A 14,102-nucleotide genomic window follows, 5' to 3' on the forward strand; every position below is an offset into this window, starting at 1 on the left:
TGCCCAAAGGTGGCCTGGGTGATTAGACTGATGGCCTCCTGACGTCAGATGAGATCCGTTAAAAGGTATTTATCTCGGGCTTGGGCCAAAGCTGCGGGAGAGATTAAAAGAGATTGAGGCCAAGATAATCCCCTCGCAGCATCCCACTAAAGTGGCTGCCAAAAGGCATGCCACCAAATCTTTTGCTACCCCTGGCCCCTGTGCCCAGTTCTGTTTTTCCCATCCAGAGCCCCTTTTGCTGCTGAGAGAGGGTGTGGTGGCCCTGCCGTTGGTGTTCCCTTTGCAGGCCCTCTGTGGTTGTGGCATCATCCCTCTTTCCGCCCTGCCCAGGACRCGAGTGGCACGCTCTCCCTGGGAAAACAGGAATTCCTGTGACTATGAGGTACAGCAAGCCCTGCCCTGGTGGCTGATAATCCTAGCCTGTTCTGGCTAATCTTCACTTTATTAGTTTGTTGCTGATATAAACAGAGGGAGTCAAATCCGCCTGGGATGGTTTCCTTCCCTTCAGGAGCAGTGTGCTACTCTCTCTTTTTACCCCTCCCCATCCACCTGCTTTGCATTACGTCCCAATCCGATTTCCCCAAGTCTCTGGTGTCTGATTTAATTTGCCTGACGCTGCTCCTGGAATCAGCCCTCCCCCAACCCCTCCCGTCCACAGCCTTCCAGCTCCCCATGGGGAGATCAGTCCTGGGAGAGGCTGAGGAGCAGAGAGGGAGCAAGGGACTCGCTGGGTGCACGAACGGGACCGACWGGAGACTGCGTAGGTACAAGGGGCTTGTGGGCAACGAGGAGCCATTCTCAGCAAGGGAGGCAGTCTGTGAGGGTCCCATCCAGAGGGGACTGCGACGCATCTTCCTCTACAGATCCCGGTGAGTTTGCCGCCTTGTTATGCCTGAGGTCACCTGGGTGAATCTGGCATTTGGGAACCCTGAGTTTCTTGGAGTCGTTCTATGGGGAGTCTTTGAATAAGGGCTCATCCCATCAGAAGGTGAGGGTGGGTAAGATAATGGTGGGAAAGGAGTTGTGCTTAGCACTGAGATGTCTTTACAGTGATGTGGGGCTTTGTGCTGAGTAGGGTTGCTTGTTCCCCCCTTGGYGGGTAAATCTCACCAGTTTCCAGACTGGAGCAGGAGGGTAGCACTTTCCCTGGGGGACCTGGCACTCACTGCCCATCGCCAGCCCTGCACTCCCAGTGTGCCCTGTCCACACCTCTTTGCAGATGGCTGCTGTTCTGGGTGGAGAAGGAGCCCTCAGAAAGCAAGGAGCAGAGCAGGGTAATTTTACCATGACCTTTGATCTCCATCACAGGAGAGAGGGATCATCTCTGTATCCGGCTCTGCAAGGAGCCCAGGGTCACCAGGGCGATCCTGCGAAGCTGGTCAGGGATTACACAGAGACCCAGGGACGCTGCCTATTAATACTGAGTCCTTCTTCTTGCACCTTTCCCTTTTCCATTTGCAGCCCTCTCCCAATATTCCACAGAGGGACCACTCCTTCCCCAGTGTGGGGGACCCTACCCAAGAATAGATACTAAGGGTGTTCACCTTCCCTTTTTCTCCCACCCATTACTTACACCTTGWTCCCCACGAGGGAGTGACACAGGTGACTCAAAGGGACAGCCCCCGGGGCCAAGCTGGGCCCCCTCCATGGCATGGTGCAAGGGATATGGCTGCTGCTCTGAAAAGTCAGGGTGTGGCAGCAAAAGGCAGAAGACRGATGATTCCAGATCCCCCTCTGTCTTGCACCGCCGTAGAGGCATTTGATCTGCTATGAGCAGAGGCCCAAGGACTCAGGATGGGTTTGGCTGCCCACAGACAGGAGTGCTGCTGCAGGAAATTTGTTGGAAAAGGCAGGAGGGGAAAAAACTGTTATGTTGGAGAGCAGAAGAAACAAAATGTGATTTCAAAAACCAAGAGCTGTGAACTAGATGAGAGCAGCTAAGGCCGAGCTCAGAGCAGGGCTGCTGCGAACCAGCCAAGCCCAGGCTCTGTTTGGCTGTGTCGTGCTCCTTGGTGCTGCTTGTGGGAGGCACAACACTGGAGCAGTGCTGGTGCCAAGATCCTCTGTCAGCAGCTGTGCTGAGGGTGGTGAATTGCTTTTGTCAAAGGTACCCAAGCACTCGGTTTCCTCTGCTACTTAGCATTCACCTGAAARAGCCCTTACTGCCAGAAGCACCTATTGTGCACCATTTAGAAGCCTTTCCCATTAAAACCAGCCTGGGCAACCACCATGAGCAACAGTGAGCTGATCCTTAGATCAACAAGGAATGTGTATCCCTAAGGTCCTGCTGGCCAAAGCAGGAATATGCATTGGCCAAATTACAAACTCCCTTCCCCTTTCCTCTCTTCTTCCCCCATTTGGTTCCTCCTATTTCCTGTCCTAAATTTACATAATGAGCTGCTCTTTTGCACACCTGCCCTGGTCCTTCTGGGAGGCAGCTGCACTACGCTGGGGAGCGGGCAACTCACTCTCCACAAATTACACTGGGACGTGATGGATGAAGGCGACAGGCAAAGATGGAGCTATTATTATCACTCATCTGGGGCTCCTTGTCCTTCTGAGGCTGAGAACAATTCCCAACTTCATTTAGAGTATTCCCTCAGAGGGATTTAAAGGTTCGGACAGAATCCTGAGCTGCACCTTCTCTATATTTAGCCCTTTTTATCCGTCCTCGACATTCTGCCCCTGCCGCTTGATCTGCCTACGGCTCTGAAAGCCCCTCATCTGGTTGTGCAGCTTTACAGAGCAGTGAACTGGCATTCCTGTGCTATTGACAGAATTGAAAAACACCCAGAGAAGGGAAGAGAGTGGTAAAAAAGCAGGAGCAATGAAAGGAAGACTGGTATCTGATGGGTAATGGGTAGGACATGTACAGTCAGCTTCACCTGGAGCAGAAACTCGAAGGAAGGGAGAACAAGGGTCCCACCTCTGTGCAGGTCTGGGTGGGCAAAATCAGATGTCTGCAAAGACAAATTAGGGCAGGTGGATGGACAATGATTCCAGATAGCCAAAGGTGTCTGAAATAACAGCCTGAAGAATCTGGGAACCGAGCAAAGGAGGTTGGAAGGAGAGAATCAGAGAGAAGAGGTTACCTAGCAGGAAAAGATAACGCAATGCCTCGGATTGATGGATCGGTCCTAAGGACCTCTGGGAAAGAGCAAAGTGTGGGTCACAGTGGTAGGGCTGGCTGCACAGGGAGGCTGGAAGCTCAGGGGTGTTTCTTGGTATGCTGTAGGCTGTGGCTGGAGCTGGATGGAGCCTTGCAGCCTGACTGTGCACTCGGACAGAGGGGCAAACACCGCAGGATGAGGAGGATGCACAGCCTCTGACTGAAGGCTGCAGGGCCTTCCCCAGCCTCTCCCCACTCTGTCAGTCAGCTCAGAGGTGSAGTAGCATGCCAGCCCTTTCCCAAAGGAGGGGAAGTGCATGGAGGTGAGCTTTCATGGCCRGGCTGCCTCAATATGGTGCAGCTGTGCATCCTTGCTGGGAGGAACCCCCTCATCGCTGCTCTGTTGGAAGAAGAGAGGAAAAGCCAGGGGAAAGGTGCAGGTTCTGGTCTGTTCCTGTCCTTCAGCGTGGCTGAGACTGGCAGCTCCAGGCCATGGCTGTAGTGTGTTCCTCTGGGCACTGAGCTTGCAGCCCGGGCTGCCCTCCTGCTCCCTCACCATGTGCTGGGGCTGGCAGCCGCATCCAGGGCATGGCCAGGGAGCAGGGACGAGTCASCAGTGCTGTGGCTCTGTCCAGCTCTGCAGGCTGCAGGCCCAGATCCCTCTCTGCAAAGTATATCCTGAAATATCCTCCTGCTGGGACGGCCTTCCAGGAGCTTGGGGAAACCTTATCTTTGCTACTCTCAAAGCCATACCTCAGGAATCACTGAACGAGCAAAAATTCACTGTGCCTGGGGGATCAAAGGAAAGCCATGGAGACATGCAGGGGAAGGAATACTTAAGGGAAACTCAAAAAGCTCTATCATCAAACAGCAAGCAAAGGTAGGACTTGAGCACTGTCTGGATGTGCTTGCCCAGAGCAAGAGAGCAAGCCTGGCATGGAAGTACCCAATGCCTCACTGGCCAGAGAAAATGAGGCCTTCAGGCAACAGGCCAGAGAGGGATGGAGATGATGTGACCCACTAGGGACTAGGAGAAATTCTGCAGCTGCTGCTGGAACACTTCTTGGACAGCACCTGGACACTCACATCTATCAAGGAGAAATGTTGGAGCAATTAAAGATCACACTTGTCTACAAAAGTGGGAGATGATATAATCACCGGTGAAGATTTAAGTACATGTAACAAGAAAGAGAGAACAAAACAGAGATGTTGTATAATGGAACAGTGCACCTGCATCTTGAATATGGATTAGAGTTCTGCTTCCCTGCTCTCCCTGCAAAAACATCATCTCTACTCTGTAAACAACTGAAAAAAGCTCGCAGAACAACAGAGGTAATAGGATGTAACAGCATACATGGGAGGAATGACTAAATTTGCTCTGCAGCCTGGAAAAGAGATTGATATGACAAAGATATATAAAATAACGAGTGATGCAGAGGTGAATAGGACCAGTTATTTGCTGATTCTTCCAACTCAAAATATAGCTACTCTCAAGTAGAACTAGTGCCACTGGGGAGTGACAGAAGCAGGAAATTCTCTGCAGAGTCTGCCACCCAGCTGTGGAAGTCATCACCATGGGGTGCTGAGGATGGTCAGCATGGCATGGGCACCAAGATGGTGTGGACAAATGCACAGAAGAAAAGTCCATCAAGGACTTGCCGACAGTAATGCTGCTCTATCTTTGGATGTCAATGAAAAGGTGGGGCTGAGCAAGCAGGGAAAATACCACTCTTGGCTTATGCCATTCTTAGATCCTTCCCTAGGCATCCACCTTTCTTTTTATTTTGTTTTGGTCTCTTTTGTTTAYTTGTTTGTTTTTATTTTGTTCYGYTTTGGGTTTTTGATGCAAAAATAGAAGGGAACCCTGGCAGTGCACCTCAACAGCTCCACAGATTTCCTTGGTGATCAGAGAGCTGGTGAGTCCTGYCTGGTGAAGCTTTCCCTAGGAAAAACAGTAGGAAATAGCCACTGAGCACCCCGCAATCAAGTTTCCTCCTCCTGGAGCTGAGGTGGACAGCTTGGCCATGACCTGGAAGAAGCTGGTGAAGAGGACCCAGGGGCTTGGAATGAAGAGGTTAAAAATGAGGGGACAAGTGTGGCCAGAACCTCAGCAAGAGGCTCTGGAGCTCTTCATGTGTATGTGTAAGCAGGATCCAAGACAAAATGGACTTTCACCACACCCAGTAWAATCTTCCCAAATGCTAAGGGCTGCGGCCAGATACAGCACAACATAACCAAGCTTTGAGCCAAGAAATGGTCATTAATCCTTTATCAGAGGTACCCACATTTCCATAACTGAGCAGTCACATTGTGTCCTATCTAACACCTCTCTCCTTTGATTTGTCTCCCCAGAATCAAGGCTGTCCCACGTGGAGGAGCCACCCCTAGGTCAGAAAGATGGGGGAAATGGAACAGATGAAGCAGGAGGCTGAGCAGCTGAAGAAGCAGATTGCGGTAATGCTGGCAACAGTCATGGAACTGCTGAGAGCGTGTCTACCCCCCACCGCATGCCCAAACTTTCCTCCTCATCCAAAACTGCAGTTGGCCTTCTCCATCTACATCCTTGGAGCCCTCTGCAGCTCTCCACAGCCCTTTACATGCTAGTGGAGATCTTCACACCATGGTGGGGGGAAGAGTGGTAGGGAAAGAGAGAGAAGAGGGGATGGGATCCCAAGAGCGTAGTGAATCCCCAGGATCTCCTGTAAGACAGCTGGCGTTAGGTGGGAGGGTCCATGGAAAGGGTGTAGGGCAGCAAACTGGATGCTGAGCAAATTTTGGCTCACCTTCTTGGTATCTGACTGGTGTCAAGGTGCCCTAAACACAGGCCAGAATCCCCCTGGGCTGGCCACAATCCAAACACAGTAAAGCCACAGTTCCTACTTTGAGTAGCCCTCAGTCTATGACCCTGAATTTCACTTGTCATCKCCTTACCCTCACGTTTTTAATCTGTCTCATCTCCTCTTGTGTCTTCTCCAGGATGCCCGGAAAGCCTGTGCAGACACAACGCTTGCTCAGGTAAGGGACAGGGCTGGCTGAGCAGGTGACTGTGTGGGGGGACTCAGCTAGCACTGCTCTGCGGGGGCTTTTCTGCAGTCAGAAAGGAGTTAGGAGGCAGAGATGCGTACCCCGGTAGTCCAAGATTAATTCTCTCTCTCCTGCCACCCTCTGTTCAGATTGTGTCTGGAATGGAGGTTGTAGGACGCATCCAGATGCGGACCCGAAGGACTCTGCGGGGACACCTGGCCAAGATCTACGCCTTGCACTGGTCCACAGACTCCAAGTGAGCGCTGCTGGTGATCTGCTGGGTGCAGGGCAGCACACGGGTGCGTTGGGAAGGAAGGCTCTGATGGGAAGAGAGCTGCTAACGTGACCTTGTTCCTTTCTCACAGACTTATGGTCAGTGCCTCACAAGAYGGGAAACTGATTGTGTGGGACACATACACAACTAACAAGGTAGGAGTCAGGTGGCTGCAAACCGGGATGTTGGAGTGTGTCCCCTYGGAGCTGGTGCCCTTGGCCCGTTCTCTCTGCTGCCAAGAGTCCTGACACAGTTTCTTGTCCTCCCAGGTTCATGCCATCCCTTTGCGCTCCTCCTGGGTCATGACCTGTGCCTATGCCCCCTCTGGCAATTTTGTGGCCTGTGGAGGCCTTGACAACGTGTGCTCCATCTACAACCTCAAGTCTCGTGAAGGCAATGTCAAAGTGAGCAGGGAGCTCTCAGCCCATACAGGTGTGTGCACCTCCTGCCTGCAACTGGATGCCCCTGCTTCCAAACCACCCTTCTATCCCTGCCCCTTGTCTCATATTTGCTTGTTCCCTCTTCCCAGGATACCTCTCCTGCTGCCGATTTCTTGATGACAACAATATTGTGACTAGCTCTGGAGATACCACATGGTGAGTGAGATCTCCTGCTGCTCTTAGYGCAGCAACAAATGCAGTCCTTCTGCTCTGCAGAAGAATGTGGGGAGGMCACACAGAGCACCTTAGGAAGCCTGATCCATTCTTCCTCCCTTGGCAGAATGGATGCTTCTTTTCCCAGCTGAGGYCAGGACAAGCAGTAGGGACCATGTCATCAGTTCTCACAAAGAACAGTGTCATTTATASCAGGACAGAAAATGTTTGCATTTTATGTGGAGCACCCGTAAATTCTCCACTTTTCAAGGGTTGTCCACTGTGCAAGGGACAGCTGCAGAGACAGTGCCTGCATCCTTTGGTTCCTGGTTCTCAGAGCTCACTCTGCTGTGCCTCTGAACAATGCTGAGTCTTTATTCACTCCACCCCATCCCAACACATGCTTTGGAAGAACTTCTTGACCAAGGACAAGTGGCATTTCCATCAGAGATTGGGGTCACACAGGGCTTGTTTGCTTGGCTGTGGTGTGGGATCCCACTGAACAAGAGCTTTACATCTTACAAGTGTGGACACAGCAGACGTTGCTGTTTGCTATTTTCTGCTGTTTGTATCACTCTTACCTCCTCTCAGTATTCCCAGCTGTTGCACTTATGGAAATACACCAAACCTCACGCACCGCCAGCCTTAGTCTAACTCTGCTTTGGCAAAGGCATTGCCAGCAACAGYTGTGACAATATCTCCTATTGTATACAACTGACTCCAGGGATGCTCTCATACGTTTTACTATGATGTAGCCATGGCTTCCCTCCTTTTGTTTGTGAGTGGGACAGCTCTTCAGCCCACTTTCAGGTCTGTTCTGCCTGGGCTGGCTCTGAGATCTCTCTCCTCTCCCWCTCCCTCTCCTCCCACAGCGCGCTCTGGGACATCGAGACAGGGCAGCAGAAGACCGTGTTTCTGGGTCACACTGGAGACTGTATGAGCTTGGCCGTCTCCCCAGACTTCAAACTCTTCATCTCTGGGGCTTGTGATGCTACTGCCAAACTGTGGGACGTGCGGGAGGGCTCCTGCCGCCAGACCTTCCAAGGGCACGAGTCCGACATCAACGCCATCTCCGTAYGTACACTGCACAGCGGTGGGGAGGCATGGAAAATGGGGATGGAYCAGCTCCGAAACAGGCTTGGGACAAGGCTGAAAGAAGCTGTCACGGTCATAAGGGTGATAAAGGTCTCCAACCCCCCTCCAYTGAGTTAAATTAGTAAAACCCTTCTCAGTAGTCCTATACCTTGCCAGCCCCATGGTTTTCTTCCATACCTGCTCCTGAGGAGCCCTTTTTTTACTYCTCAGAGCAAGGCCACAGAAAATGAGCATGGATGAGAAAGCTGGGATATGAGGATCAGACAGAGGAAGGCTCTCATAGCCAGAATTATGCCAGACCTCAGCTGGGGAATAAGGAGTGGACACTTGTCAAGYCCCAAACTAACAGCTAAAATAATCCTTCCTCAAGCAGTGAGATGTCTTGCAATAGCTCTAGCCTCTAGGCCATTTGTTTTCTTGGAGTGGAAGGGGCTTATTAGGCCTTATAAGAAGTACCAGTCTCCCCCTTCACCAGACTCAAATTTTATGACCCARTGTCTAGTCCCTCTAGGTTTTCCTGCCTCCATGGCTTCCTGGTGGTTAGCAGGGAGATAAGGGCTTGAGGAATTTCATCAGGATTTGAGGAAAACCTCATTTAAATGTGGTGTGTGCCCTCTGCAGTTCTTCCCTAACGGCGAAGCCATCTGCACCGGCTCCGACGATGCCACCTGCCGCCTCTTCGACCTGCGGGCGGACCAGGAGCTCATCGTGTACTCCCACGAGAGCATCATCTGCGGAATCACCTCCGTGGCCCTCTCCAAAAGCGGGCGGCTCTTGCTTGCTGGCTATGACGACTTCAACTGCAACATCTGGGACTCACTGAAAGCAGAGCGTGTGGGTGAGTGGCTCCTGGAGGTCCCTCTTTCACTCCCTGAAAAGCCTTGTGTCCCTACAAAGGCAAGGAAAAGGCACTTATTTTTTCTGAACAGAACACAGCCTGTGCTGACTGAAACCCAGCAAAGCTCCCTGGCACTTAGGGAGTACACTAGAATTAGGACAACCCTCACTAATGTAGCAGAGCTATTGTTTTTAATGTCAGGGAAGTCAAGCCTTTAAATAACATTGTTTCAAGGGGTACAAGAAGGCTCCTATTAGCTAAAACTGCTCACAACCACTAGTAGAATTTCCTACCTTCCCTGCTCTGCCGTTTGTCAGTTCCAGGTACTCACAGTGCCACTTGGTGGCCAGGCAGCAAGCCAAGCGTGCACCTGGGCTTCCATCCAGCATCTTTAGGCACTCTTTGATRCTTATACACAGAATACACAACATTTTTTTCTCAGATGTGTCTCCTACCCACTGAAAATCTATGAATCATAGCCCGCCAACAGCATTGTTGTTTCTCAGCCTTGTCAAGGGCCCCATCCTATTTTAGTCTTACTGTCACTCCAGGGTGAAGGCAGTTGTGTGAGGATTCAGCTGGCTGTACCTTCCCAAGAGCTCTGGCTGGKCCCGTGTGTGGTGGTTGTACACCAYGCACAGGTCTRTGTGTTTGTTTCTACAYCACGCACTGACAGTAACAGGTTGTGCCAGGGCAGACAGGGCCATTAATGGGGTGTAGGCACAGCCTGTGCCACGTGTCCTCAGCAGGGTCAACCCCACTGCCTCTCAGAAGCCCCCCTTCACTCCCTGATCTCTCTTCTTTCCTGCCGCAGGGATCCTTTCTGGCCACGACAACAGAGTGAGCTGCCTGGGGGTGACAGCGGATGGCATGGCTGTTGCCACTGGCTCCTGGGACAGCTTCCTCAAGATTTGGAACTGAGGAGGCAGCAGAGAGGGGAAGAGCAGCGGAAGCACGGCCCACAGCCCGAGCCCATGCAAACAGCATCATCAGATGAGCACAACAGCAACGCCTACCTACCACTCTCGCTTGTCTCTAGACACAGGTCACTTGTAGGAGTCTCCCAGAGTGCAAGGGAAAGGGGAGATCGGGGAGGAGAAGCAGGGGGAGCTGGGGAGCAGGAGCACACACACGGGCCCTTCTCTCCACCTCTACACAGCCCCAGCAGTTTCCAGCCTTGTGCAGGCTTGAAGACCTGCAAAATACTGTTCTTTGTCTCAGGACTTTACAGTACAATTCAGACACCCTGCACCTYCCTTCAAACACCTTTACTCACACTGATACCCATCCTCCTCCTTCAGAGGACCCCTCGTGCAACATCCATCCCAGACTAAGTTTTCTCCCCATTTAACTCTACCTRGCTTCTCAATGCAGCTGTCCTATAGCCCCACAGGCAGCCCCAGACACACTGGATTTGAAATTGCTATGGCACCACCTCAAACAAAAAGCTAGTGTAAATTTGGCTCATTTCCATGGGGGAAGACTTAGCTTGAGTCTTATCTATGCATAAAGGGGAGAAAGGCAGCCTTCAGACCTGCCASAATACCAGGGAATATATTTATTCTTTTCTTAGCTCAAATCTTATCTATGCATAAATGGCAGAAAGGTAGCTCTCAACACCTGCCAGAATATCAGGGAATATTATATTTATTCTTATTGTCTGCTTCTTGCCGTTCCTTCCCTCTTTGCCTCACTCCTGCATTGTGTGGTGACCCTATCAACCCAGTAGCCCTCAGCCCATGTTTTCAAGTCTGTTTAGATCTTCATAGCCCAGGCAAATAAAGAAAGCTCACAGAAGCACTGCAGGCTGTGTTCTTTCCAGCATTGCAATGAGCTACTGCAAACATAACTCCTTTCCCAAGAATATTGCCTGCTGCTCTYAACCAGACACCTCAGTCCCCAGGGTAAGGTGCTCCTCACATGTTTTTGTTGGGAAGAGGCTGAAGTTGGAATAGTGAGCTGAAAGTGCACCCTTTCACACCTTGGATATTTTAGGTCAGTTACAGGACACATCCATTTTATTCAACCCCTTCTCCACTTGTYGGCTCAAACCAAGAGCCTGGGGGGTCCCAAACTCTGCCAGGCAGAGTTGGAGATCAACAAGGTTTWGTAACTAATCAACAGAAGGTCAGTATTAATGGGCAATATTATCTCCTGTCCTGAGCCAGCCTATGCCAGACCCCTACAATAGGTTACAGTGCTTTGCATACCTCACGTTCAGGCCAGCATAGGAGCAATACAATGTCAGAAGTGACAGTGTGCATACATCAGTCTCCTGCAATGAGCTGCAGCTTCCCAGCACATCCTGTTGTCTATGGATTCAAGGCCATGCCCTTCAGCATGCTACAGGCAGGGGACAGGGCAATTTTACAGCTCATGGAAGGCTGAACAATTTGTTCCTGAATCCTTGTCCCAAAGAAAATATTGTGGTTAAGCAGGGGGCTCCTGCTAGGTCTATTAGGACAAACACTCAGCAAAGTTTGAACACAAATTTATTTACTAGAGATAAAAAACTCTATGGAAAAATCAATACAGCTGATATACCATAGAAGAGACAAAGTCTATCCTGAACATAAGACATGACAAACTAGGAATGGGAAGGAGAGATTCTTCCCCARCTGAGATATATGAGAAATGTGACCACTGCTCTGGAGGTTCAGTCTATTGCAGGATTTCTCCCTGCTAGAAAACTCTCAAAACATAGAAGCAGATTATGGCAAGATCCTGAAAAAGAAACTCTCTAATTCTCCACAAAAGGACACTGYTGGTTCTCTTTGTTCAAGTCATTCCAAGCACAGTTCCCAGATTTAAGACTCCTGCTCAGATCCACTGTCACTTCCTTCTTCTCCCCAAGGYTCTCTCCCAACACATGCCGCTTGCCCTAGAGAAATAAAAAACCCAAACACARAGTGTAAAACACAAGTTAATTGAGGGTTAGATAGTTCTCAGTGGAATATGTAGCCTATTTTCAGCCATWCAGGTTGGGCTCTCTTGTGAAAATGCACAAGACTGACAGGGCATTTTCCTAAAGAGAAAGAATGCACTGAAATGGTCAATAGCATAGCACAGCTAAAGACAGATATTGAACAAGACTTGGAAGCATTTAGGGACAAGACTGACCCACAGAAAAATATTTATGAAGTCACTAGGCTCTACAGCCTCAAAGGCCTACAAGTATAAACTGGGGCCCTACAAGATACACAAATTGAAGCATTTGGCTTTTTTTTCAGCTCAATCTCCCTCCCTCAGYATGACCCATGAAGCTTTACCTGGCGAGGAGCAGCACTGGGAGAATTATCATCTCGTAAAATGCTGAGGGGAGAGCGGCCGGTTCCTCCAGACGTCACCATGAATTTGTTGTTAGGCTTGTGTTTTACAGGYTTGCTCACTAGGTGACAAAAGGAAACACATCAGTGCATCATAAGGCTTGAAGGTCCTGAATTTYAAGTGCCTCCTGGCCTTCATGATCCAGCTTGTTTGCCTGTACAGCAAAGACGTACCCAAGGGCTTCAAGGCAAAGGGATTGCAGTTAAGTTGAATTAGGAAGGGAATTCCAGAGGATCTGCTCCAGCAGGGCCACCTAGAGCCCATTGTTCAGGTGTCTCRAGTCTCTCAAAGAATATATTCTGCAACTTCTCTGCARTAAAKCAGGTGGCAACCTGCTCTCGTGCTTTGGCACTCGCAGAGTAGGAGAAGTGTTTGCTGATGTTCAGGAGCTTCCTGTGTTGCATTCTGTCCCCACTGCCTCTGGTCCCAACATGGGGCACCACTGAAGAGTGCCTGGCTCACCCTTCCTTATACCCTCCCTGCAGGTATTTGTATCTATTAATAAGATACTYCCTGAGTGTTTTCCTCTCCAGACTGAACAGTCCCAGTTCTCAGCTGTTCCTCCTAGGAGAGATGCTCAGCACAGAGCTATCCAGAGCACAGTCTATTATCAAAATCTCTCAGCACCACTCAGCCATCCATAGAGATGTGCTTCCCACCCTTGCTCCCTAGCTCTTCCCAAGGAGAAACTGGAARGTCCCTCTGAAGAGGTCTCCACAGTCACAAACTCATTTCAGAGAGGGTAACAGTTGTCATATRTCTCTTGATTTTGATTTGCAACTCTGGAAAGAACTCGATTCGATAGCACAAGAGCTCCCAAAAGGGTCTCCCGGCTTCAAAGGCCCCATGCCGTGGGACACTGGGGGATAGCGACAGGCTCTGTCGGGTAGCAAGCCTGGAGAAGGCACCCGAACCAGAGGCTGCCAAGAGCCCCGACTCGCTGGCAGCCCTCCCGCGCAGCTCTGCGGGCACACAGAGCCCTGTCACCCCCACGCAGAGCACTTACCCGAAGAGAAGCTGTGCCCAGCAGGGCGGGCAGGCCGGGCCGGGGCCGTGCTGGGAGAAGGCCTCTCCTCTCCGGCCGTGGAGTTCCGCCGCACCGGCTCCTCGGCGGGGCCGGCCGCTCCCGGAGGCGCCGGCTCCTGGGTCTCGGGCTCGGCTCCGAAGGCCTCGCTCAGTTGCTTCACCAGGCGGTCGACGCTGTCTGCCGGGAATGGAGAGGGGCGGGGGGAGCTTCTGAGTCGCGCAGCCCCTCAACCCGCCCATCCCGCACGCACGGCGGCCTCACTCACCACTCGATASGGCTCTCATGGGAGTGCGGGAGATGCCGGGCGTGGGTGACCGTGGGTCCCGCTCCTGGCCAGTGCCCGCCTGCGGCTCAGCGGGACTGGGCTGCAGGCTGCCCGCCGGGGAGCTCACCACCTGCAGAGAGGGCAGCCGTGGGGGCGACGGGCCGGAGCCACACAGGGGAGAGTGGCGGCTGCGGGACAGCGCCTACCTCGATGGGGGTACGCAGGATGCCGGCGGTAGGGGAGCGGGGGTCGCTAACGTGTGCCAGGTGCTTGTTGCGGGGCGCGGCCGGGGTGGCGGGGGCGCTGCCRGAGACCCCCATGGCGGCGGCAGCCGCACTGCGCCCCTGCCCCGCCGGACGCGCCGTTCAAATCTCCCGCGCGGCGGGCGGTGCCGTCACCCATTGGCCGTTCCTCGGGGGCGGGGCTCGCTGCGCCACGCCCATCGCCCCGCCCATGCTTCCCGTCGGCTCCGCAGTCCCCGCCCGTCACGTCCCGCCTCGCCCCGCTGTCAATCTTCGGGGACAGACCCGCCCCCTCGCCCCTCTCTACG

The 14,102-nt window shown here is 52.1% G+C and overlaps 4 protein-coding genes across 4 annotated transcripts in view; 1 reads left to right on the forward strand and 3 right to left on the reverse strand.

Moving 5' to 3' along the window:
• Positions 1-14,102, reverse strand: part of MLF2 (myeloid leukemia factor 2) — a 195,610-nt gene that overhangs the window by 86,403 nt on the left and 95,105 nt on the right. The window lies entirely within an intron of this gene.
• Positions 5,414-9,885, forward strand: GNB3 (G protein subunit beta 3). Its single transcript, XM_057368237.1, has 9 exons — positions 5,414-5,563; positions 6,086-6,124; positions 6,283-6,389; positions 6,499-6,562; positions 6,677-6,839; positions 6,937-7,003; positions 7,873-8,074; positions 8,717-8,933; positions 9,748-9,885. The coding sequence occupies exons 1-9, from the start codon at positions 5,507-5,509 to the stop codon at positions 9,852-9,854; spliced, it is 1,023 nt and encodes a 340-aa protein (XP_057224220.1). The 5' UTR covers positions 5,414-5,506; the 3' UTR covers positions 9,855-9,885.
• On the reverse strand, positions 11,674-13,940 carry CDCA3 (cell division cycle associated 3). The gene is made up of 5 exons (XM_057368241.1): positions 13,759-13,940; positions 13,553-13,682; positions 13,267-13,464; positions 12,203-12,321; positions 11,674-11,814 (listed from the first exon to the last, which is right to left on the reverse strand). Exons 1-5 carry the CDS (start codon positions 13,870-13,872, stop codon positions 11,674-11,676), a joined length of 702 nt encoding a protein of 233 aa, XP_057224224.1. The 5' UTR covers positions 13,873-13,940.
• The window catches only part of PHB2 (prohibitin 2), a 96,914-nt gene continuing 94,552 nt past the window's right edge, over positions 11,741-14,102 (reverse strand). Inside the window, exon 9 of the mRNA XM_057368230.1 lies at positions 11,741-11,774. Coding sequence (XP_057224213.1) covers positions 11,741-11,774 — 34 coding nt within the window. The remainder of the gene's footprint in view (positions 11,775-14,102) is intronic.

The sequence above is a fragment of the Malurus melanocephalus genome, unplaced genomic scaffold (assembly GCF_030028575.1).
Source record: "Malurus melanocephalus ecotype Western Australia unplaced genomic scaffold, MMel_1.1 scaffold_89, whole genome shotgun sequence".
In the NCBI taxonomy this organism is placed as follows: Eukaryota; Metazoa; Chordata; class Aves; order Passeriformes; family Maluridae; genus Malurus; species Malurus melanocephalus.